This window comes from Electrophorus electricus, chromosome 5 (assembly GCF_013358815.1).
Source record: "Electrophorus electricus isolate fEleEle1 chromosome 5, fEleEle1.pri, whole genome shotgun sequence".
NCBI classification, from domain to species: domain Eukaryota; kingdom Metazoa; phylum Chordata; class Actinopteri; order Gymnotiformes; family Gymnotidae; genus Electrophorus; species Electrophorus electricus.
Window position 1 is genome coordinate 15,326,162 of NC_049539.1, and position 26,142 is coordinate 15,352,303.

General features: G+C 42.9%; 1 protein-coding gene across 2 annotated transcripts in view; it reads left to right on the forward strand.

The window, feature by feature from the left end:
* The window catches only part of LOC113576062 (vacuolar protein sorting-associated protein 13B), a 219,085-nt gene that overhangs the window by 183,170 nt on the left and 9,773 nt on the right, over positions 1-26,142 (forward strand). For both annotated transcript variants that reach the window (XM_035525874.1, XM_035525873.1), the window contains exons 43-55: positions 936-1,097; positions 13,058-13,213; positions 16,069-16,332; positions 16,829-16,912; positions 16,994-17,169; positions 18,226-18,402; positions 20,768-20,975; positions 21,288-21,473; positions 21,671-21,817; positions 21,916-22,199; positions 22,416-22,543; positions 22,673-22,881; positions 26,003-26,121. In XM_035525874.1, the coding sequence (XP_035381767.1) occupies positions 936-1,097; positions 13,058-13,213; positions 16,069-16,332; positions 16,829-16,912; positions 16,994-17,169; positions 18,226-18,402; positions 20,768-20,975; positions 21,288-21,473; positions 21,671-21,817; positions 21,916-22,199; positions 22,416-22,543; positions 22,673-22,881; positions 26,003-26,121 (2,300 nt within the window). The remainder of the gene's footprint in view (positions 1-935; positions 1,098-13,057; positions 13,214-16,068; positions 16,333-16,828; positions 16,913-16,993; positions 17,170-18,225; positions 18,403-20,767; positions 20,976-21,287; positions 21,474-21,670; positions 21,818-21,915; positions 22,200-22,415; positions 22,544-22,672; positions 22,882-26,002; positions 26,122-26,142) is intronic.

Below are 26,142 nucleotides of genomic sequence, written 5' to 3' on the forward strand. Positions count from 1 at the left end.
GGAGTATGAACTGTCTAGGTGGTAGAAGTCTGCTTATCGCAGGTCACGTTCCCATCAGCCCTTGTAGCATAAACCCAGTTGCCTCTGGATTTAGCCTGACTCATCCTTCCAGGCGTGCGGGGGCGAGAGCCGTAAGGGGGGTGGGAGGTTCCAAATTCTTTGAGGGTGCGGGTGAAGAGAGTGAAACTGGGGTAACTCCACTCTTACACGGACCCGTGCGCAGCTGGACGGCAGAGTTCTGTTAGACTAGCGATGCCAAGGGATGGACTCGGCACCGCCGCGTAACACACGCGCTCAGTAACATACCCACACTCCACCACAGACGGATATCTTGTTTTGTCCGGACGAGCCTTTTGATGATTTGTACATTAAAGATGCCTGGCAAGCCTCCTCTTCCAGACTCCCGTGGAAATAAATGACATGGTAATAGAGCCCCAAAACATGTGACGTCATCAGTGCATTGTTTATCATCAGAGTCAGGAGGCAGTGTGCGTGGGAGAAATGAGCACAGCGTGTGTGATGGTGTGAGTTAGAGACTGAGAGAAGTAATACAGAATCTGCCTGCATTGTGTAGTTCCGAGCTAGTGTGTTGCATCAAGTTTATTGATCACTTAATAGTGTGAATTGTAATGGGAGGCGAAGGTTCTGTTTGTTTGTTGGATCTGCTCCAGGTTGGATGGCACAGTCTATGCCAAGTTATGGTCTATGAGTCTATTTGTGTGTGAGCTATGAGCTCAGTGCTCCTCTGAGTCTGCAGTCTGCCTACTGCCTGGACAGTCTCATTAACACTGACTAACTCACTCCCCCCACACACACAACTAATACATTTCTTATATACATCATTAACAAATGCTCACAAACAGAACCGTACACTCATTTCTGATTGTTCTGAGCCCTGTGTGACTCCATTGTATGTGTGCGTGTGTGTGATGCAGAACCTGAACCCAGCAGCGGAAGAAGTGCTCTTCAGTCACTATGTGATTTGTAATGACACTCAGGAAACTCTGCGCTTTGGCCAGGTGGACACAGACGAAAGTGTGCTGTTGGCCAGTGGCCAAAGCCACCAGTACTGCTGGAGATCCCACAAATCCCCACAGGTGAGAGTCTGCTGTTCTCTCTCTCCCTCTCTCTCTCTCTCTCTCTCCCTCTCTCTCCCTCTGTTTTCTGATTGTGAGCATTTCACGTCACACTTCACAACTGATTCTGGCTTGAAGCATATTACCATCAATACTGCAAAATTAAATTACTGTCAAAAAAAAAAACTTGGATAAAAGACAATAAAAACTAGCAAAAAAAATATTAACAACAAACAAAGAGCAAGGAAGGAAAGTTTTGTGCGCGCTGGAGGGCGAACCATGTGTTCGAATCATGAGATGCGGAATGATGACAGCAGGAGGTCAACAAATTCCATTCTAGAGTCCGAGAGAGAGGAAAAGTGGAAAGAGTGAGTGGGAAAGAGGAGTGCTGGCCCAATTTCACACCTCCTCTCCTCTTCCCGCTCCTCTGCCTCCGTCTTTGGGGCTTCCCCCCCCTCTTATCTGCTTCTGTCTCCGTCTGGATGACTGGCGTCTCCACGGTCCTACATCCATACCCCCACCTTTACCTCGCTTTGTTACGCTACGGGAATAAGGCAAAAATAAGGTCATTTTTCCCAAAGAACAGTTAGTCTCTCTCTCTGGGTGTGTGTGTGTGTGTGTGTGTGTGTGTGGGTGGGTGGGTGGGTGTTTGGGTGGGTATGTGTGTGTGTGTGGGTGGGTGGGTTGTGGGTGTGGGTGTGGGTGTGGGTGTGTGGGTGGGTGGGTGTGTGTGGGTGGTGTTTGCATGTGCATGCATGTGTGACCAGCCAGAATTCAGCAGAACTGGGGCTGGCTCGGCTATGCATTACCTCATAGTTATGAAATGAGGACCTGGTCCCCTCTGTTTTATACGCACACACACACACACACACACACACACACACACAATGTTGTGGATAGAGAGCTGATGCAGTGATAAGCTTGAGATGATCTGGCTTGTCTATGAATCCCAGGCTCTCCTGGGATTGTGAGCTCACCGGCTGTTATGGGAGAGATGAAGGGCGTTAAGACTATGATAACAGGGATGTAAAGGAGTGAACGTGTGTAGAAATGAAAATGAATCAGCTGATTATGACGGCCCGAGTGCTGCGAGGCAAGGAGCAGGACGCGCAGACCTTTGTCAACGCAGACGGACGGACATCAACGCAAGACACGAACGATAAAGAATGAACGTTGCTGGCACTCACACAACAGACTAGTGAAACATGCAGTAAACGATAAACAATTAACAACTACAGCAACACGTGGTGAACATGAACACAAACACTAACCTGAACATGAACAATGGCAGACGATGTGGTACAACGCACAGGGGTTTAAATACAAGCATAAATGAAACAAAGAATAGGGTGCAGGTGTGTGCTAACAAGGGGGCGTGGTTCCAAACAAGACACAAGTCACAACGAACACAGTCAACAGTGACGCCCCGTGACATTGATCTATGACAGTATTTTCTACCATCTAGACAATAAATCATGTTATCATGATATACCAAAAATAAATAAAGAAATAAATTATTATTGTTATTCATTTGTATGCCCTTCAAAAGTTTTAAGCCATAATCTTAATTTCAAGTGTGATTAAATTTCCGTACAAAGTTTTATGGATGAATTCTACTGAATTAGAATATTAATGGAATTTAGCTGACGCTTTTATCCAAATCAACTTAAAAATTATGACTGAATACAACTTGAGCATTTGAGGGTTAAGGGTCTTGCTCAGGGGCCCAACAGTGGCAACTTGGCAGTGGTGGGGTTTGTACCAGAAACCTTTGGATCGTTAGTTAAGTACGTAAATAATAATGCATACTTTTCCTGTTTTTCCCCCCAGAATCCCTTAGTATTATTCGGATGGCATTAGATTTCCGGACATGTGTCCATAAAGTCATTATCCCACAAGACCTCTGTAACGTTTGTGATCAATTCACATGGGATTAGAAATCTCTATATAAATTACAAAGATAGGAGTGGCTACTCGATTTACAAATTGCCATCACACAAAAAATACACACACAATACGTGGCTTTCACAGATCTCAACTCCAAACCATTATTTCTGTGAGAAGCAATGTTAATTAATGTAAAATATGGGGTATTTTAAACAGCGGCATCTTCTAAGCACAATGATGATGATGATGATGATATTTAATAAAACCCCTTGTTGTAACAATAACTTGAATATGACTTGGAACATTAGCAGACTACATACATGTAGACGAAATTACATACAGCTACATAAAGCTATTACATCACTCCTCTGAGCTGGGGAAGCATTTATTGATTTATTAAAATGCTAGACGATACACACTGAGTTTATACTTCATCAAGGTTGTTCTCTGTTTTTCATTGTTCACCATGGTCAGGTAGCGTGACATGGTATGTCATGGTCTTTTAGGGCGTTCATTACATTTTACTTTGTGACGTTTGAGATGAATAAATTACATTTTTCCTTTAGATGTGTTGAAATTGGGTTCATTCTGGTCCTGAGCCTGTGAGGTATTAGTGTGTCTATCTGAGAAATGGTGGCACAGGACCAGTGGAGTGAGGGGACCATGGACTTTATACAGATTTTGGTATTTTGTAGCTTTATAACAGTATGAGTGGGTGAGTGGGGTTGCTTTGGGGATATTTTTTTAATATATCCAATATTTATTTGCCCTTTTCTGTATCTTTAATTATTTAATCTTGGCCTAATTCTGCCCTGCATGCATTATTGCAGTGTATCTGTGAACTCGTCACATTTTACAAAACTGACTATGCAATGAAGTTTATCCCTTTGCTCAAGTTGTGGATTTGTAAGTGGACCCCACATGTCACTGTCATACAGGGCAGTGGGTTCAGCAAATGAAATATTCAAATATATGCCATACACACAGAACAGAAAGCTCTGTGTACTTTTTGTCTGCTTGGTTCAAATTTTCAACTTTTAAATTGTTTTTAAAAGGAACTGATAGTGATGTCTAAATAACTATAGGTGAATGCATGATTAATTTAATTTGTACCTAACATAAATGTGTGTTTTGTTCCTTGAGAGCTGGATCCTTTTTGAAATCTCTCTCTCTCTCTGTGTGTGTGTGTGTCTGTCTGTCTGTCTGTCTGTCTGTCTGTCTGTCTGTCTGTCTGTCTGTCTGTCTGTTTCTCTCTTTCGCCTTTCACTCTGTCTGTTACTTACTTGGCTTTGTGGCACTGGGAAAATACATCATAGGTATAAAAAAGAAGAAAACAATCCTCTCTGTTATCGCCGTCACTGAGTATGCGTGACCTAATCCTTTATGTCCCACAAATACCATCAGTGGCATTCGTATGTTTTACCAGAATAGCGACAGACAGATTTCAGATCTGTGTTGCATTGCCTGTCAACCCACTGGCCCTTTTCATTACTGTTGGGATTGTAGATTCAATTTTAGATTGTATAATGTGTATAGGGAGATAATATAACAGATAATATTAGCAGCTGTTGTTGTGTACCTTACTAGAAATTACATTTGCTCTTCCACAGCCTCGCAACCTGTATGTCATGAATATGTTATGTGTAGTGAACGTCTGCCTACTAGAGGTGCTTGTAATTTTAGTTCGGCTTTTTGAAACTCAGCTTTAGGGAGACCGTTGCCTGATATTTGTGTCCATCTCTGTTGAGATGTTGTTTTTAGCTCCTGAGGCAGCTGTGTCACCCCAGTTTCAGCAAAGAAATGAATGTGTGTCATAGCATCAATAACATCAAAAAAAAAAAAAAAAAAAAGTCATTTCTCTTTGGACCTGATGCAGAAACATGTGTCGCCGTTGCTGTTCCAGTCTGGATGATCGGAGTGCTTTGTGAGGCCCTGTCTGCTGGTGGAGTTAATGTCCTATTGTCCTCTAGAAGTATGGAGCTGACACAGACCTGCTCCGCCCACTGTCTGTGCCTATAGTTGCTCCTGCACCCACGTCCCTCAGACACATAGTGTGGTTAGTGTGGGAGTAACACACTCTCTCTCTTTCTCTCTCGCTGTCTCTCCATCTTTCTCTCTCTCTGACCACAGCTCTGACTCAATCCTGTTGCCGTGGTTTTCACTCAGACAGCCCGGCATGTTGCACAATGTGTATGAGGCCACGGTGAAGCTAGTGGTATTACAATGTGTTTGGGGTCCAGCACAGTCTGTCTGGCTTTCACTTGCCGCTGCGTTAGCTTGCTGACGCGGGGTATGAGGGTGTGTGCTGGTTCTTTGTGTGTGACGTTGGTGTGTTCCGAGCCTGTATTTTTGAAAGGTGTTCACTTCTCACAGCTACGTCTCACTGCTACATTACAGCGACTGCACTGGTGACCTGGAAGTCACGGGGCAGCGTCTGGTTCTGCACTGCGTTCCAGCCTTCTTCCCCACTTTTCAACATTTCATCATCTTCTTTCTTGCTGTCTTTTCATCCCTCTTTTCCTCTCTTGTTCACTCTCTCGCTCTCTCTCAGCTGGGGGTGGGGTGGGGTAGGGTGGGGGGTGGGTGACGTGCCGTTGTGTTGACTTCCTTTGTTGTCTGTATGTACTGAAGCTGCTTTCAATTAACTAAGCCGCTCGCTCCTTCTCCCAAGCTTCAAAACAACAAGGGCCCTGTTCCTACTTGCAGCCCGTCTTCATACACACAACAATGCAGAGGAGCCTGTTTGCTTCCAATTTGCCCAGTGGAGAAGCACTGTTCTGGGGCAGTGAACTCTGTGGTGTGGTCTGGTTCCTCTGGGAGCGCTGGAACGTAGCACTGCGGCCGCCGAGAGGGCGGGAGAGGCGGGGGGGCGGTGTGGTTCGGGGGTGGGGGGGGGCATTAACGTGAGTCTGGAGAGAGTTTAGGAGGATGTGCTGCTTCCTGCCTGTCCCACAGGAGTGGGTAGCATCTCTGTCACAGTAGCAGTTGCCAAGCACTGTAGATAATTTTCCTAATAATGAACATGCACATGCTCATAATGTCCTTGACAGGAAAGATAGAAGACAATATGGATTGATGTTTTGTATTATGGGTCAGTATACCAATTTTAGTGGCTCTAGCTTGTAAACTCAAAATTGTAATAAAATGAATCATTTTGTATGGTTATGAAGGCATAGAGATGAAATAGATAAATGTTGTTGGTATGCTTTATGTCTGCTGACAAATCTATATACCAAGTTTGATCATATTAGCTTGTAAACTCAGAGTGTCAAAATCAGTAGGAAATTCTATTTGGGTCAGTACTTGAATTTGTATCCAAAGTTTGGTGACTAACTTGGGGAAAAAGAAAAAGGTAGGTTCTTATGGAAGGATGATGATGTGGACAGAACCAAAATCACTGTGGGAGGATGGAGGGTGGAACAAATCGATCGCATGGTTAGACAGACAGGTGCCATTATTGCTTCATGTGGTTTGCTGCTTGAGCCTCGCAGTTGAACCCGAGTGGCATGCTGGCTGGTTCTAGCTTGAAAACTTGAAGGAGAACCAAAACGACTGGATTCCTCTGGGAGGACAAAGGACTCCAGGGAAAGCTCAAGGGGTTAGGTAGACCAGTACCATCAACACACGTCAGAATATAACGCAATACTTCATTCTGTGGGTCTCCACGGGAGGATGAAGAAATGAAAAGTAACGAAACCTCAATAGATGTGTCGTTAAGGAGAAACGGGACACTTTTACTGATTCTAGCTTATAAAGCGTAAAAGTCGAAGACGTTGGAAAATGAATAGAACTTTATGGAATTTCATGGGGCAGGGAAGGTGGAAACAAGAAACGACAGGCAGTAGGTGGAAATCGTTAGGCGGAAGCGGGAATGGGAACGAATGGAGAAAGGAGGTGACAGAGGTGATGGAGGTGCCAAAACGGAATGAGTCAGTTCTGTTGCTTCTGACACCATCCACAGCGGGTTTAGCGGGTTTAACTTGGTATGTGTCAGAACAGGACGAGGAGAAGTGCGTCAAGACCAAAGAAGAAATGACACAGAAAAACTGAGATTGAGACAAATTGAGATTCGTAGGTCTGTAGTTATGGACAGCCCATTTCAGGTCAGAACACAAGTTTAAGGCTAAAGATAGTTTCTGATTTTCTTTTTAGTCAGTCATGTTACTGTTATTTTTGAAGTCTGTTTTGGATAATTTGTCATCTTATAAGCCAAGATTTAGCTTTCTGGCAAAGGCAATCATGTTTGGCCAAAACATCTAGGTGCTTTTGAGTATTCCTAATGTTGATCTTCTCAAGGGTCTTAGGACCATGCAGCTGCAGAACATCCAAGATCCTAGAGTTTATTTTCCTTCCATACCACTGTTTCTGTAGCTCTCAGCTGCTAGAATAGGCAGAGCAAGGTGCATACAAACACCACCAAGGTCACAGGGTCCCAGAGAGCTCACAAACTGTCTGATGAAAACGTAATATGAATGCGTTTTAAAGTAGGTATGATGCTCTGTTTGGTGTATACATATGTTTTCTTGCAGCAAGCATAACTGTGGTAACTATGAAAAAATAGTAATTTTGGTTTCATCTAAAGACTAAAGACAGACTAAAGCATGTGCTAACAGTTGAATCCATCCTTTCCAAGGGCTTTATTGTGTTCATCTGTAAGAACAGGGATTTTTTTTTCTCTAAACCCTTCCTTAAAGCTTGCTGGCATGGTGGTATGATTTGTATTTATTGGTCTTATAGCAGATATTGACATTTGGGGTTGTTACTGCTGTGTTCATTATTTGATTTGTGAAGATCAGCAGGGGGTTTTTGTTGTTAGGTCTTTGATCTTCCACAATGCTGATAAATAATTAGGACTATTGGTGTGTGTTTGATCAAATTTATACATGAGTGTGTTAAACTGATCTAAAACATGTATACATTTGTCGATGTGTTGGGTGTTTTAAAACACAAAAATTGTGTAAAAGACACATTTCATTAAGGTATGTGTATAAAAAATTGTGAATGATATTAGCTGTGTATATGGTTAATGTTTTGAGGACTTGTGCTATGCTTTAATCTGACTGTTTTCGCCCTCTGAAGGGGTGTTTAGACAAACCTCTTTGTTTTTTTGTATGGGTTTTCTAATCTTTTGCTTTGGTTTCTAATTAATAATGTGAACAAATCACAAATCAAATCAGCTTCTCTCACTGAACGAACAGCTGAAATATGTACGCAGTTTGGCTCTTAGGTTCGACTAAGTCTGCATTTCTGCTATGTTCGCATTACCAACCCGAAGTGACTCTAAACCGATTTTTTTGCTTTAATGTGAGACAGATCTGATACAGATTTTTTTCAGAGCTATGTGGGGACACAGCCAATCAGATTTCAGTCACTTTCATATGTGGTCTTGGATCTGACTCATATCAAATTCATGACCATGTGACTTAAATGAGAATAGTCATATCAGAATTCATGTGGCTGTTTGCTTGTACACATGCACTTAGCCCTATTGTTTTCAACCACTACAGGCAGCACAGAAGAACAACAGAGATGGAGAGTGGCAACAGTAGCCGCAAAAGTAGAAAAAGTTAACTGGCTTTTTTAAGTCTTCACGACCTGATCATATACAGCTGATGAACTGTTTGCCAGGATCCAAACGCAATGCATACAGGTGCTACTAGCATGTCTGATTTGCAGGTATTAATACCATGAGTCATCTCACAAATCTAAAGTTTTTTTTGTTGATGAAAGTGATGCAGGTGACTCGTGCAAAAACATATCAATGTGGGCACGTGTGCCGTTTTGGAGTATAGATGCCTTCACGTTACACACAGATACAAATCACTTGCAATTATGAATATGAACTATCAAGATAGGCAAATCTGATTTGAGTAAAATTGGAGTTGACGAATGTGGCTTGTAATGTAAACATAGCCTTAGAGCAAGGGTGTCAAGTATTTGGACCCGGCTCGGTTATTGTTCTCGTCCGGCCTGCTAGATGATTCTAGAGTGTTTTACAATAATCATTTTTGTAAACCGTAACTGTGAACCGTTTCACAGTTTGTGTGTAACCGTTACATTTGTGAACCGTAACTGAATAGGAAGATTCTGCATTACAAGCAGAATAGACCTAGACTCTGTTATTCCATTAGGGGGCAAATTGGCACAGTAAACTCAGGACAGGCCCACAGGTGACTGACAAAGGTGATGTGTCAAAGGTGATGTGATTCTGGACAAAGACTGCTGAGTTTTCGAGCGGGCAGTGGTAGCTCAGTGGGTAAGTTTCTTGACTTGTAATCGGAAGGTTGCTGGTTCAAGCCCCACCACTGCCAAGTTCCCACTGTTGGGCCCCTGAGCAAGACCCTTAACCCTCGATTGCTCAAGTTGTACTCAGTCATAATACTCGCTTTGGATAAATATAAGAAAAATTTACTAATTCTTGGTTCTTTGCTGAGATAAGTGGAAAACCAGTTTGTCTAATTTGTTCACAACCCACAGCAGTGCTGAAAGAATATAATATTCAGCATCATTATCAGACTCAGGCTTAAAAGTACATTAATTTACAAATCATAACAGATAACGGAAAAAATAAACAAATTTCTGGCTGGATTGAAGAGACAGCAGTCAGTTTTTAATCATAACCAAGGCATCAGTGATGCAGCTGTTAAAGCTGATTGCTAATGAAACAGCAATCGAAACCATATACTGATGGTGAATTTGTGCAGATATGTATTGTTAAATCTGCAGAAATTGTGTGCCCTGACAAACACTAAGCTTTTGCCAACATCGGTTTGTCGAGAGATACAGTTGTAGACAGAATTTCAGATCTTTCTAAAAACAATAACAGTCAGATGAAGGAAAAAGTTAAGACATTCGTGGCTTTCTCAGTAGGTATTGATGAAAGCACTGATATTACTCATGTTGATCAACTGGCCATCTTCATTTGTGGTGTTGATGCCAATTTGTCCATCTCAGAAGAATTTGGTACCAATTTGGTGCACAACAACAGCAAATTACATTTTTGAACGTCGCGTGGACGCACTAGATGGTATCGGGATCAGCCGGGAATGAGGCGTCAGTGTGGCTACTGACAGAGCTCCTTCAGTGATCGGTAAAAAATTAAGCGTTGCCACAAAATTCAAAGAGAAAGTTCTGGATGCTAGCAGAGGGAAGGAGTTTTAGATGTTTTTACACCAAGATGTTCCAAAACTCAGAAGATACCTTATGAGGTATCCTCATTCCTTATAGATCAACTGAATATTTTGAACAAAATGATGCAAGGTTAAAACAAACTTGTCACACGGCATTGTGACGCGATTTGTGCCTTCTAGGAAAAGTTGAGTTTTGGCAGTTGCAGCTGTCAAATGGTAATGCAGTTCATTTTCCCCAACGATATGCGCGCCAATCAAAATGCTGATTTGAGTCGGTCCAAAGATTGTGGGACTGCAACATGCATTTTGCCAGTGATTTCAGATTTTTTCTGAAAACAAAAGCACTAATGACAAATAAATCATCAATTACTCAGGTCTTGTCACATGTTTTTGATACATTAGTCAAGTCAAAGAGGTTTCAGGAGCAATATAATGCCTGATTCAATTTTAAGGCAGCTTAGCACTCCTAGATAGACTCCAGTTTTAGCCTTGCCTTTATAGTTATATACATGTGTGAGATGAGAGAAATTCAGATAATTTGGAATGTTACAGTTTAAGTTTGCTACCGGAAATGGTCTTCTGAAAATTGTCTTATGAAATGTTATCAAATGTTTGATAAGAACAATGAATCACCAAGTGTTCTGTGTATAAATATTACTCCATGTTATGTATGTTTGGTAAATATGTTAAAACCAGTTCTTTTGGTAATTAATTGCAGCACATTCATTTTGTATGTTCAATTTGTGAATTCAGAATGTACCTTGTAGATAAATAGAAACATTTAAGAGGAGATGTTGATGTGTTATTGATATTAATGCTGTTAAAGATTAAAGGTTTTTTTTGGTGTGGCTCACCTGACATTTAACTGAGTGTAATTTGGCTCTTTATCCAAATTGAGTTTGACACCCCTGCCTTAGAGTGTTATGTGCCTAAATAAAACATATATATGTCAGTCTGTAGGAGAGCCCTGCCAGATCAACTCACTAATTAAGTATGCAGAAGGATGGAGAATCTGAATATGTCCACTTTTCAAACCAGTGGTGATTTAATATGTGAACAACAAGGTAATGAGTGCTAGATGTCCATCTGAGCTCTAAAATCCAGCAAGGATTTGCAAGAAGTGTCGACAGAGACTGACCAGTGGTCTAAAAACAAATGCTCTGTACTGTATTTTAAAACCTGATTATAGCTAATAAATTTAGCTATACTTTTTACTTCGAGTATAGCGAGGAGGGCTTGTTACAGCAAAGTCATTAAGAGAAGCACAACTTAATTACACTGCTCCAGAGGGCCTCTGCAGCTTCAAGTTTGGTTCAAGTTTGGTTTATTTGTTTATTTGTCACATACATAGTCATACACAGTACAACACGCAGTGAAATGGTTCACCCCAAACCCTCACCCCAAACAACACTCACTGGAATTTAGCACTTATCCTGAGTAAACACTCACTTTCTGCCCTCCCACCGTTTGAAAGCTAAAACTTTCAAAAGACGTCCTACCTGTTGAGCTTCTAATAAGGCCAGTGTTTCTTTAGTGGCCTTTGCAAAGATGGATATCAGACACAAAGCCTTCGTCTTCCAAGTGAAGTGTGTCAAAGCCTGCAGTGAGCGAACGAGATTAATAAAAGCAAGCAGTCTGTCTGACACTGTGCTAAGTCCTGCACGCTTTTGCCTCAGGCCTCTCTCACAGGGGCAGTACCAAATTATAGCACACAGGAGTTTTTTCTCATTAGTGGAATGTCATTTCCTCTCAGAGCGTCAGATACGAGTGGAAGGGCTTGATTCAAGCCGATAACCCATGAGGTGCCCACATGTTAAAGTTAAAGCCTAGGTTTCTAGCCTGCATGGACCAAGCCAGCAAGTTTGCCTTTCTGAGTCCTGCACTGTCGCCCGGGCAAAGTGGGGCTTTATGCACGGGGTGCGATGGCTTCGCCTTTGTGTTTGTTTCAGACTAAAGCCCTCAACGCCCCCAAGTAAAACATCAGAGGGAGAGTGTCAGCTATAATGACATTATATTTAAAAGTCCTGCAGTCATTTGGAGGCGGATTCACTGTTTTGCTTTGCATTGTTTTTGTTCATGTCCAGTGTCAGTGAATAGCCACTTGTCTTGTGGCCAAGCTAAACCGTGGGGTCACAGTTATGGCTCCTTGCTCAGGTCCAGAGCTGGCCAGAGGGGCAATAAGAAAGCCCGTTTTAAAACCAAATGGGTTTCAAACAGGCAGTGTGCACTCATACTGTTATGCCACTCTGGTACATCCTATGGAGTAACAGGAGGTTCTGGGAAATTGTCATTTCCCGTTTATCACGCTCTAGCCGAGGACGAGCTCCCTAAATTGAATTCAGCCTTCGATCGTCTGTGTTGTTGAAATGGAATCTTTCTTCAAACAGTGAGCGAGCAAGAGTGTCTTGGCTCTGTTCTCCACCCTGCACCAGGTCGTGTCCAATTTTGACCCCTGCCCCGGTTTGTTTTGCTTTAGCGCATTAAAGCAGAGGTCCAAGTGTAAATCTATCATCAGTATTTCAACTTCCTCCGCCCCTGAATCCTCCCCTCTCTCTCTCCATCATGTCCGTCTGGACATTTGGCTGTGATCCAGTGATGCAGATCAGCCCACATGTGCTTCTTTCCTTCACATGACCATTTGATGGCTTTTCTTAATATTGTTTATGAATAGGCTTGTGAGAGTGTTATGTTGTGTAGATTAAAAATACTACCAGATGTTACTGTAATGTCTAAATTAAGACTGAGATTACTTTCAAGAGGTACAAGTTGCCTCTGCCTTGTGAAGAAATGACTAAACGTGTGTGTGTGTGTGCGCGCGCGCGCGTGTGTGTGTGTGTGTGTGTGTGTGTGTGTGTGTGTGCACGCGTGTGTGTGCGTGCGTGTGCGCGTGTGTGTGCGTGTGTGTGTGTGTGTGTGTGTATGCGTGCGCGCGCATATCCGTGGGTATGTGTGCACTTTCTACAGTTGCTGCATATCTGTATCGAGGGTTGGGGTAACTGGAGATGGTCGGAGCCTTTCAGTATTGATAATGTTGGGGCGCTGCTCAGAAGCATCCAGAGGAAAGGCCAGACTGCCACTCTCATCATTAAAGTCCAGCAGCTCAGCGGAGTGCAGAAACAGGTAGAGTACACACACACACACACACACACACACACACACACACACACACACACACATTCATACTTATACACACAGCATATTGTTTTGTATATGACCAGTGATTGGATTTATGTGGCCACAGCAATCTTGCTATTTAACATTTCATCTTAACATTAGATGCAAAACAAACAAACAAACAAACAAAAAAACACAATATCAGATTTTTCATCTGGTCCTCATAAGCGGTTTCATTTACATGTATGTAAAAAAACAATAATCAGCATAGACAGTGCACTGATTATTGCAACGATAATGTACACAATGCAATCAGGTTATCTTTGATGAATTAAGGTTCAAATCAACATGAGCATACCCTGACTGGCAGATCTAGATTTTTCATAAATGTTTCAGTGTACTCAGTGTACTTTTCTTTGATTTGATATTTGTGTTGCATGCTGCACATGCACCAAAAGGTTTGCAGAGCTCAAAGGTCCTGGGACACCCGTTGTCATAGTTGTTTTAAGAACTATTTCATTTAATTATATATTGCGGAAATGGTATCATTTTCAAAAGCACTTTATTTCAGTTATACTGTAAATTATTAACAATTTAGATCACTGAACCACAGTAAAAAAAAAAAAAAAACTTTCACTTTTATGTTTCACGTTTTTATGTATACTTTTACCTCGAGTATAGCGCAGAGGGTAGTCATTATAAGAGAAGCACAACTTAATTACACTGCTCCAGAGGGCCTCTGCAGCTTCACCCCAAACCCTCACCCCAAACAACACTCACTGGAATTTAGCACTTATCCTGAGTAAACACTCACCGTCTGCCCTCCCACCGTTTGAGCTAAAACTTTCAAAAGACGTCCTACCTTTTGAGCTTCTAATAAGGCCAGTGTGTCCTTAGTGGCTTTTGCAAAGATGGATATCGAACACGAAGCTGCTGTTTTACTTTTAAAAAATGTAGGTACACTAAGCAAACCAGAATTTTCAAACCATCTCCAATCCTGCCCCTAGAAAACCCTTATGCAGAAGCATGCAAAATTCAACACACTTTGGTCTTATAATCAGATAATCCTGAAGGGCCGTGTGTTTTATTTGGGCCACAACTAATATCTGTATGGCAGCTCCTACGCAGCAGGGCTGGACCCAAAACCAGGGCTCTTAGCAGCGGCCTTGGAGGACTGACGTTTTCAACACTTGCTTAGCACATTCATTATTATTCTGAAACAGACTGCTCTGAGAAGCTCAGAGCATGTAAAGGAAATAATGTAAAGGAAATAATCAGAAGAATCAGTCAAAAACACTGTTATGGCTTTTAGTATTGACAAAATTGAGAGAGATTGCAAATACTTTGAAAATCCCAGAAGTGATGAACAGAGAGGAGGTGTTCAAAGCCTGCCACTGTCTCACCGTCTGTGCACATGCTTAAGTGATGACAGGAAACTCATTCATGCGGACTCGCGCACAAAGCATTGCAAAGAAGGACCGAAAACGCCCAGCCTGACAACTTCAGCGTTTAAGAGCGCAAATGTTTGCATCTCAGACCAAGCGATCCAGAATAGATTACACAGTGCGGGGTGCAATGGTCGGACAGCTCGGTACATTCGTCGGTGCCAAGAACTGGGAAGGAGGATTTAGCCAAAAATCATGCTGACAATCCTATTTCCTTTTGGGAAATGTTCTGTGGACAGATTAAATTGCAATGAATATAGTTCTGTCAGATGGAAAGAAAGTACAGCAACACACACTATAAATATTGTCTGTGAAGAGAGAGAAGCATGATGGAATGGGCTTGCTTCAAGTCCAGGAGGTTTGGTATTTAATGATGACATTTCTAAAGACATCTTACGTAATGTGAAATCTACACGAAGCTATTAGGCAAATATTATCCATACAAATTAGAGAGCTGTGGGTTTGCGATGCAGGCTGACCCGTAACACACAGCAAAAGCAACTCAGCAACTCGATGCGAAGGAAAAATTGAAGTCTAAAGTGGCTATCACGGAGCCCTAATTTAAATCCAACTTAACACATTTGGTGTTCTAAAGAGCCAGCCAAGCTGCATACCTAAAGAATAAGGCTGATTTGCAAAAGAAGACTCACACACGCTATGCCTAGAAGACTGCAAAATAAAGCAAATGCATGAACCTATGGAAAGGAAAAATCCAGTTCTATATAAATAAATTTCATCTGATAACCAATCAGATGAGTCGTGTTGATTACTGCACACACATATAAGCACATTAATTAAACTGTTAATTCACAGTAATCCGCTTGTGTGCATGTTGACATTACTGAAAAAGAGCTCACACACTCTTGCAGCTCTGCTTTAAACACATTCTGCCTGAATTTCATTCCTCACTCACTTTGTCTCTGCCTGTCTGTCTGTCTGTCTGTCTGATTCCCTTTCTTGTGATGTGCATGGTTGATTGTGCTGAATGTAATGTTATGTGAACAACATTAAGCCCAAAACATGTATCTCTGTCCCAAATGCAACAAATCATGTCATGTTCCTATCTGGGTTGTAGCATGCCAGTGTAGCACACTGCTGTGATTGATAGTAGATGATCGACTTGATGGCCCATTGCATTTACCACACTGCATGTGCATAAACCCACCACTCGCGCTCCTTAAAATGTACAGAACGTACGCGCAGACCACATTGTTGATACTGGAGAAACTAAAGTATACTCAGCAAGTAGCTTTGGAAAGTTGGGGGGACCAAGTCTTTTGCACTAGCGATCCACTGCAGCCCATGCACATAAAATATTCCTTCAAAAATATTGCCCTTTCGCATACTGCACAGTGAACAAAACCTCTTAGAAGCATCTGACTTTGACAGGTCACACTCACCCTCTTTCCTTTGCAGATCATCATATGTGGCAGGCAGGTGATGTGCAGTTACCTGAGTGAGCCAATCGAGGTGCGTTTGGTGCAGCGCTGCGGTGGAGTGGAGGGCCAGACGGAGACACGGAAACTGCAGGCCTGTGTGGAGCCACACGGCAAGTTGCCTTCTTATGTGCTGGAGGACTGTGAGGTGACGGAGCTGTGCGTGCGCGCGTGCGGGGACGAAGACTGGTCTCAGGACGTGCATCTGGAGCGCGGCGATGAAAGCAACAGCCGTGTGCTACAGGTGCGGGAAATAGGAGTTTGCCGCGTGGGCTACTCTGACAAAGTGGGAAAAGCAGTGTGGAATTATCACACGTCACCCAAAGCTTTTATCCTGTCGAGGATCACCTACATTTACTACTAGTATACTTTCCGTGTATGTTTTAGCCCAGTGAATGACATCCTTCACGCTATGCAATTTAGGACCATTGCAACGCTCCTTGGCTGTAATCAGGTTTTAGCATTAGTGTTTTAAAAAGCATCAACTTTCAGCATTAACAACGTCCCTGACTCACACGCTCCGTTTCTCTCTTTTAGCAGCACTTGTTCCGAGAGGGACGAAACGGAGGGATTTTCATGCCAGAGGGGATAATGATAGTGTGTTTTGTTCCACAGCTCATAAAAATGATGTCAGAGGGCTTTAGCCTGCCTAGTGCTGGAGTGTGGGTTTGTTTGAATGGCTTGTTCAGTAAAAAATGCAGCAGAATCCACTCAATGCCACATAGCTGTTTTCTCTTTAGGTTCCCTCTTCTAGTGGCTCCCTGGTATCTGTGTGGTGCACAGTAATAACCCTGGAACCCAACTCTCATATGCAGCAGAGAGTGGTGAGCATAACTGTACACGCAGCCATACACACAGACTCGGCGTGTGGGTGTGTGTAAAATACTGTGCATTCCTGTCTTCAGGTGGTGTTCAGTCCGCTGTTTGTGATGAGAAATCACCTCCCAGAGGCTGTGTTAGTACAGGTGGAGAAGCGGAGTTTAGGCCAAAAGGAGACCCAGCTCATCTCTGGGCAAGGGCAGCATCAGGCACTGCTGAACGTGGAACCAGACATCACACACCACCTCACCTTCCAAGCTAGGTACAAAACACACACACACACACACACACACACACACACACACACACACACACCTCCCTCATCTCCTTTTCACATTACCCTACTATAGGTCACTCACTCACACATACCCCACCTACCTGACTTCAGACCATGAGCCCAATAGCAAGGTCATGCCCTCTCTGAAATCTCTCTGATGGTTTGGTATTATACAGAGATGGGGGGGGGGGTTGTTTATAAAAGGGAGAGAGAGAGTTGTTACAGTTCATCATGGACACTACTCAAATACATCACAGAATATATAATCCACAGGTAGGCCCTTCAGATGCTCAAAGAATATGTCTTCAACACCCTTTTAACACAGGAAAACAGGAGAACATTCTTGGTTACTATTTTTTTTACCACGACCTAAGACAGAATCTTCTCTGATCAGCCTTTCTTCTTGTGTAGTTATTTTTTTGTTTGTGTGCTTGGAGTGGGTGTTAAGTGGAAGAGTCTATCACTGTGGCAAGATACTCAGACAGACGGGCTTAACCAAGTCTAACACTCCGATCTGCATTCATACAGTTAACACAAACCACACAGCAGTCCTTACTGTGTGTGTGTATGGCGGTGTGGGTGTGTAAAAGACCCAGAGAATGCATCTCCTCATCGCTGTCTGTCCTGCACCGCCGCTCATCTTTTCCAACTTTCTGTCTCTTAAACAGAGTTCCAGACCTCAAGGCTGCCTGTTACCCACAAGGCCTGAGGGTGCCATAGCTAACTGTGGCCACAAAGCCACATTGAATGGCTGATCTTAGGTCAGGCCTTCAACAAGACTATTAATCTTGGCCAGATCTTGTTAAGATTCTGCTGGAAGACCAGCGCAAGGTGCACTGGTGGGTTAAGGGCAGGATTAGGTTTGGGGTAAGAAACAAGGTTATGGTGGCAGTTAATGTAACTCTAACTATAATATTACTCTGGTATTGATTGATATTGAATGAAAGATGGAGATGTTTCCACAAGGGAGTTTATAGTACTCATTGATATATATATATATTTTTGTGTGTGTGTGTGTGTGTGTGTGTGTGTGTGTTACAGCGAGGAGGAAGATGCATCCCACTGTGCAGTACCAATCTCCTCATCTCTGATCAAGCAGATTGCTAACAAAGCAGGTCAAGAAGAGAAACCGAATCACAGCAACATCCTGGAACACTTCTATGGCCCGAAGAGTTCTAACCAGCAGTCCTGGCCGTACACCTGCAGAGACACAGACAGGTACGCACACTTTACACCTGAGCTGTGTGGGTCATGTTAAGTTGTGTCATGTGGATTACTTTCAGGTGGGTATGTGCTATTTTAACAGGTGTATGGGTAATATTCTGCCCATCCAGTGTCGTCAGAAATATATGTTCCATACATGCCACATGTTCCGTTTAGAAGGCATCTAGCTAGCTATAGTGTGGAAAATGATTGACTGCCTTTCTCTAAGCTAACATTTTTATTGATAGGCACATTTGTATTCTTTCCTATGGGTTAAATATAGCTAGCTAATGTAGTGCAACCTGACAGACAAGCATTTGATGGACGCAAACGCGAACCCTGTTCAAAAGATGTTTTTTAATCTAACACAGACAAATAGGGCTACATTTAAAGGCTGTTCCAGCTTATACAACTGTCTCCAAAATCTTCAAGTCTGATATCTAACAATTAAAATCTACTCATTATTTTTGGCACTTTGCCAAGTCCGTGACCTCATTTGACATGTCTAAAAAGCCCCTCTGCTGCCCCTGACTGTCTCAGGGAGAGTTCGAGGTTATGTCCACTGCTTATTAACGTGCATAGTGAACTTGGAAATGAAAGAAGGCAAAGTATGAAAAGGAGAGCAAATTAGCAGCAGATGGCGCCTACGTTTCTTTTCATGTCTTTTTATTTTGATACACAGCGCTGACACCATGCTGAAAACTAAATGGCCAACTGTCACTTTGCTATTGACTCACAGCTTTATTTGTGGGAGATACATTTTGGTTTTATTTTATCATAATGTCTGTTTTGACCAGGTCCTCCTCTCTATTTAAGAAATCTTTTCCAGAAACCTTGACTGGTCAGGGAAGCTTGCCATTTGCCTTATTATTCGGTCAACTGATTTCAGTCTCAAATGTGTTGACCAATCAGTGAGGAGACCTTCTGTAGCTGAACCTGATCATCCACACGGTCCAGCTCTGTTAACCAATAAGGCAAAGGCTCTAGAAGGGAGTGGTCCTTCCTAAAACTGTTTGTACCTCTTATTTCATTTCAAAAACGGCAGTTTACTATTATGTAAAGAAGGTGAGAAACTCTTGATGAGGGGATGGAGGATGGCTAACACAAAATCTGCACAGCAGATGCACCCCAAGGAAGGTGTTTCAAAGGAAATGATTTATTGAGTGTGCATACTTATGCACACGCATTCACAAAGACCCACTGATACCCTCAGCCATCTTGAAAAAGTATTTATAAATGCAACACTTGGTAGAACAATTTCTAATCGCCTAGAGAACAATTTCTCTCTCTCTCTCTCTCTCTCCTCCTCTCTCTCTCCCCAGTTCACACACACAAGCTACACACTTCTCACAAAAGGACAATGTACTATCCTTGAGATGCTAAGCACATTTTCATGATCACCGTTAGGAAAAATGCGTTTGAATGTTTATAAAGCATCGTTCAAGGTGGATTCATTTTGCTTGGAAAAGGTTTATATTGCCAGTACTTGTTTAGATTTGAACAAAATTAGTACGTCAGGTTTAAAAAAAAAAAAAAAAAAAAAAAAGATTCAAATTAACTTTCAATCTATGCCTGTGAGATGGGTATTAAGCTGGTAAAGTGAACCAACTAGCCTTCAGTTAATTTAATTTACAGAATGCTGTCAAAGCCTATTTTCATGGTAGCTGTTTTTCATTCTAAATAGGCCTTTTCCAAAAGATGTTGTTACTTACAGTAGTTCTGTGTTGAGGAGAAAGACCCTGCGTCATGTTTCATTTTAGTGGTGCATGCCGTTACCCAGCAGTTAAAAGAGGCTTCTTGGCTGCGACTAAATTTTGTTATTACATGAGGTCAGTGTGACCAGGACTACTTTTAGTGAGGGGGCTTCATCTTCAGTGAAATACAGAAGGTCATTTTACACTTTACTTATAAAAACTTTGGCCATTGCAGATCTCCATTGGGTAAGACTCATAAATGTCTTCAGTAGTCCCATAAGTTGTAGCTCCTCCCCAAGTAAAACTCCAGCTTGAATAGGAAGCAGGGTGTCAAAATGTCATATTTCAAATATGCCATCGTGTACATTTCAAATAACTTTTTTTTTTTTTTTTTTTTTTTTACTTGTAAGCCTTTTGTAAGCCTTCAGCCTGCATTACGTCTAGCTATCTAACGGTACAACTGTTCCAGAAAAATCCAATTACCCACTAAATGTTTATATCAAAATATGAACCACATCCAAGCACTGACAATATTAATGAAAACCAAAAGCATCCTGCTTCTTGTTACAGGAGTCATTCAGTCATCCTTCCAGCTATATACAGATACACAGTGAAACGAAAGGGCCTTCCCCAGCGCCACGGTGAAACGTCCAAATGCTGGCTGGTGTGTGTTCCTCTGTGCGCAGGGCCGAGGTGGAGTCGCTCGCCCAGTGGGACAGTCCCATGCAGGTGCGTCTGTGTGCGTGGAGGCCCGGTTTAAGTACTCTCCTGGTGGAGCTCCTGCCTTGGGCTCTTCTCTCCAACCGCTCCCACTGGGACCTCTGGCTGTTCGAGGGCGAGAGTATCGTCCTGCAGATCCCCGCCGGAAAGACCATCGTACCCCCCAACTTTAAGGTAGTCCTCCGCACTTGCCAGTAGATTTATAACAGTAGATGTTCTCTCGAATTCTGATAAACTCTTCAAGTGTACCCGGGGCGAACGTGGCAAAACGCTTAGATAGCAGGGATCTAATCAGTTAATGTGAAATAGCTTGTGAGGTGTGTATGTGGGAGAGAGTGAGAGACGAAAGAAGCCAGAGAGTGCCGAGATGACAAGCCTAGCTACTCGTCTCGGTCGCTCTTATTTATTGACTGTTAATGACTATTGATCGTTCATAATCAGCCAGACCACAGCTTGCTCCTGTCTCTGCCTGTTCCTGTGTGTTAGGAAGCTCTTCAGATTGGCCTCTACTGGCCACACACTAACACTGTGCACAAGTCAGCGGCCGTGCGGCTGTTGCACGAGCTAACCTCCCCGCGCTGGAAGGAGGTGGGCGGAGCAGAAGTGCTCAGCCTGGATGAGGAGGGGTACGTGGAGGCTGACATCATCCTCGGTGCCCCGCCCAGGCAAAAGGTGTGTATAAAAGTAAAAGAACAACAAAGAATCTCTGTTGCTCTAGGCTTAACTTGTGCTGAAGATGACAGTTCATTGATAACCGGAATACATTTACATGAATCAGTTAGTGATGAGATCACCCATGTTAAATAAATTGTTTTGCCAGCAAGTGACAACATCATCCCCTCAACCCCTATCTCTCTCTCCCACCCTAGTTGTGCCAGTTCTGTGTGTCCTCCACAGTGAGGTATGGGATTCAGGTTCTGCAGATCGAAGACAAAACTACAATGGTGAACAACACGCCCCACACCATACACTACAGAGCACTGCTGTCCGAACATGCCCTCGCTGCTCCTGACCAGGTACGACACAGCCACGCCATATGCTTCGATCAAGCGGGCTTTTCTCGCGGCGTCTTACGGTTCTCTCGTCTCCCCACGCCCCAACCCCTGAAACCCAGCTGTACAGACCCCCTGCTGACACCAGCACCTTCACCCTGGCCCCCGTGGGGGAGGCAGGCGGCCCTTCCAGCTGTGCTGTGCCGTGCTGGACTGTGTTGGGTGAGGGCCCCGTGGCACAGCTGGACACCCTGCTGCCCCACAAGCACATTCTGTTGAGCTGCCTGGCGGGGCCAAAGCAGGAGGGCGAGATGTGGAGTCAGCCAGTCGCCGTGCAGCCAGACTTCCCCCGGCAGAGTGTGTGCGTGCCAGTACACCAGAGTGCCCCCAACACTCTCAGCACCAGGTGGGTCCATTATTAATGGTACAGGTTGTTCTTGACCTGCCTGCTGTTTGGTTCTCTGCTTTGCTGTTCCACGAGCTCTTGTGGGTCGCTCGCCCCTGCCTCTCTTCCCATCTGTCTGCTCGTCTTTTCACTTCTGCTCTTCTATAGTTCTTAGCATTGAGGTGCACATGGCAGCCAGAAAAGTGTGTGTGTGTGTGTGTGTGTGTGTGTTTTTAGGGCCCTGGTTGTGACATATCAAGAACATTTAGGTATTGGCTACATATCTGTGAATGAGGACGCGTGTCCCCGTATGCTGATTCATAACCATTGTCCTATGGCTCTGCTGCTGAAGGAAAACATCAGAGGTATTGATTTGAAAATACCTTATTGAATCTGTCATTTCCAGAAGACTTTCTTTTGAGGGGTTTTTTTTTTTTTTGGTTGATAACTAACATCGTGGTTGAATGTGTGTTTGTGCTCGTGTTTGTGTGCAGAGCCTGCCAGGACCGAGGTATTCTGCAGGAAACTGCCGCCTTTGTCGTCTGTGAACCACGAGCTGTACCACCACTCCTCCAGTTTCCCTGACTGCCGCCAGAGAGAGGCTCTGCCCACCCTGATGCTCTGCGCCATCCCCGACCTCCCCAAAAACTCTGCCACCTCCGAGTGGACCGAGGCCATTGACATCAACAACCCAGGCACACAGGTACAGCGTTACCAACCGACTCAGCATCTCGGCACTGGCGGACGAATTACGGGGCACGCAGATCCTACATCAGGGCTCAAACACGGAACTAAAGAAGTCAGAAAGTTGGCGAACCATTTGGGAATTACAGTGGAAAGAAGTTTAAAAACGTTGTCAGTGCTCACAAGGGTGTTTAATTTGCCGTCTTTCATGGACACCATTGTCAGGACATAAGTTATACTTCTAGATAAAGTAAATCTCAATTTCCCAGGTGTTACTACATTCAGCTGATGCTTTTTATCCAAAGTGACTTACAATTATGACTCAATGCAACTGGAGCAATCGAGGGTTAAGGGTCTTGCTCAGGGGCCCAACAGTGGCAGCTTGGTGGTGGTGGGGCTTGAACCAGCAACCTTCTGATTACAAGTCAAGTACCTTAACCACCTCACTACTTAGAATGGGTCATTCATTGTAGTAAAGTAATGCTAACATGCTATAAAGTTCCATACATTTCTAGAGCGTTCCTAGTTTTTTACTAATAATAAGTCACTGTATAATAATAAGCTAGTAATTGTATCAATTGCAGGTCAAGAATAAAATAATTATAAAAAGTTAAAATTAATCATAAATAAAATGTTAACCTTCTAGTTGTTACTAAATACATAAGTCAATCAGTAAATGTTTGTTAATACATAGGTAGCTCTAAACAGCCTTATAACAAATATGAGGCAGGAATTTTATATAAAACATAAATATAATAAAAAAAATACAGGGTCTTATGAGATGAGATGCATTTATCCAGGATAGACTGTGTTTTTCTTACAAAATATTTTTCTTTCAAAATCCTTGAAGTTTGCATATGCCATTGTACAAAATGTCTCACATGAAAGTAGCAAACGAGGTTAGAATGCTATAAAATATATTTGTTTCTTAACCTCCCAAAAATCGTGGTCTAAACCCTTTTTAATACTGTGTCCTGACAAAGATGGTAGCACCTCAGAAAAAGGCCTCTACATGCTTCCATAAGAGCTGCTCCGTTTTCATTCAAAATACATTCATGTCTGATTCCATTTTCTTCTTTATCATGAATTATACACTAGTATGCACAGATCCAGTGTCACAAGAATCTAGCAGGCCCATAGACTATGGGAGTACTATAATAATCAACTTGAGTATTGATTGACATTTTTGATAAAGTTTATCATTCATACAGCATTTAAAATCCCTCCAGAACTGTTATGGGACAAATGCATTCCTCAACGTCTGCTGCTACATTACAGCCTAACATACACCAGATGGAGAGCGACATAAATGATCATAGTGGCTTTCTATCCATAATCACCAGGCAGTGGTGTTGCTAGTCAGGGTGCTCTGTGTATACATAGAACAAAAGGACTTTTGGAGAGCCGAGGAGACGTGGAACGTCCCCAGTCAGAGATGACACAGACGCTGTCTTGATTGAGTGAGTTGGGGTTAGGGTTATAGGGTATTAGAAACTACTCACTCTCTCCACTAAGATCCTGTTTTTTGGTGCAAGCTGTGACATCTTCTGCTTCTCCTTCTAAAGTGCACAATCAGTTCCTTAGTCTTTTTGATGCTTAAGAACAGGTTCTCTGCACTTGGCGATGGGGTTGGATCTGTGTGTGGCCAAACAGTCGCGTGCGTGTGTGTATAGAGAGTACAACAGAGGCCTCAAAACACAACCTTGGGGAACTCCAGCAACAAGAGCGAAAGTATACATTTAAATGTATTAAAATGTAATATCAATCAAGATGCATTGGGAATATCATCATTTTGTTAATTGCACTGTGGCACCCCCAGATGTCTAGAGATTTTTTACCCCAACTGTAGTTGTGGTTGTATCCTGGAATTTACTGTACACTGTAGTTAGAATGACATGCATGTTCTATGAATGGATTACCAAATGTCTCTTAATGGGTGTCCCTCAGCATCCATAAGTATAGGGAAGCCCACAGAGCCAGAGAAAAAAGGAAGAAAACATCTATTTACAGAAAGATATTATCTGTTTCAAGAGTCAATAAATTCAATGTTGATAACATACTTTTGAAATCCTGTTGATTATAGGCTTCTTATTTACATATCGTTTTGTTTATTGTATGTGTGGTGTAGTTTTGTGGTAATCCGTATGAGCTGCCCTTGTTTTAGGGGTGCGAGAGTGTGTGTGTGTGTGTGTGTGTGTGTGTGTGTGTGTGTGTCTTTCTCAGAAGCTCATGCTTTTGCTTATGTCTGGAGTGCTGGGCTAGGGTGACTGGCTTCAGTTAGAAAAGTTCGAGGTTGTGACCCGTGTGGTGGTGAGGATCAGTGCTGTTGTGACTGCACAGCACAGGGTGGCTTTGTTTTCTCAGGGAGTTTAGAGTTCACTCAGGACAAGAGGATAGGTCTATTTCAGCCTGATCAGCATCAGAAAGAACGTTGCTGGCTGTTACGTTTTACATACACCCTCTGATTATAAGTATACATTCCTTGTGTTTTTCTTAAGGATGGATCTTCATGTAATGCATGCATGTAAGGATATAATAAAATGTTAACTTCCTGTTATTTGTATCTTATTATTGTGTTCATGGATACGTAAAGTAAAACATACACACAGATATTTCTTGGCTTGTGTATTTGTGTATATTGGTGTGTCTGACAGCAGGAGACACCGAGAGAGTTAAAGCTCTCTAGGGCAGTGATATAACACTGTTTAGTGCCTCCACTTAGACAGGATAACTATTACTGACCAGACACACCCCACCCCACAGTGATATAGTGCTCTCTAGTGCTCTTACTGATCATACACACACCTATTCTGTATACACCTCATAACACAGTGATCTAGCGCACTCTAGTGCTCTTATTTAGAACAGTTACTCACCACATATGCAGGATAACCACACACTCGCACACAACCCTATTCCACAGCGATGGTTCTCTAGTGCTCTGACCACAAGATCACACCACCGTGCGCACAGACATCCACAAAATATTTACTAATTAAGACTGTATTATACATAAAATTGTGACTTTTCAGTTTCAGATTCTTTGCTTGACCAGGACTGTGTGTGTGTGTGTGTGTGTGTGTGTGTGTGTGTGTGTGTGTGTGTGTGTGTGTGTGTGTGTGTGCGCGCGCATGTCATAGGTGATGTTCCTGCCAAGTTTTGGATGTCTGTACATTGAAGTGACTCATGAGGGAGGCACGATCATCCTCACATTTGCACCAGAGAGCAGCGCTGGAACTGACATTAGTCAGGCCCAAAGGTACACACACACACACACACA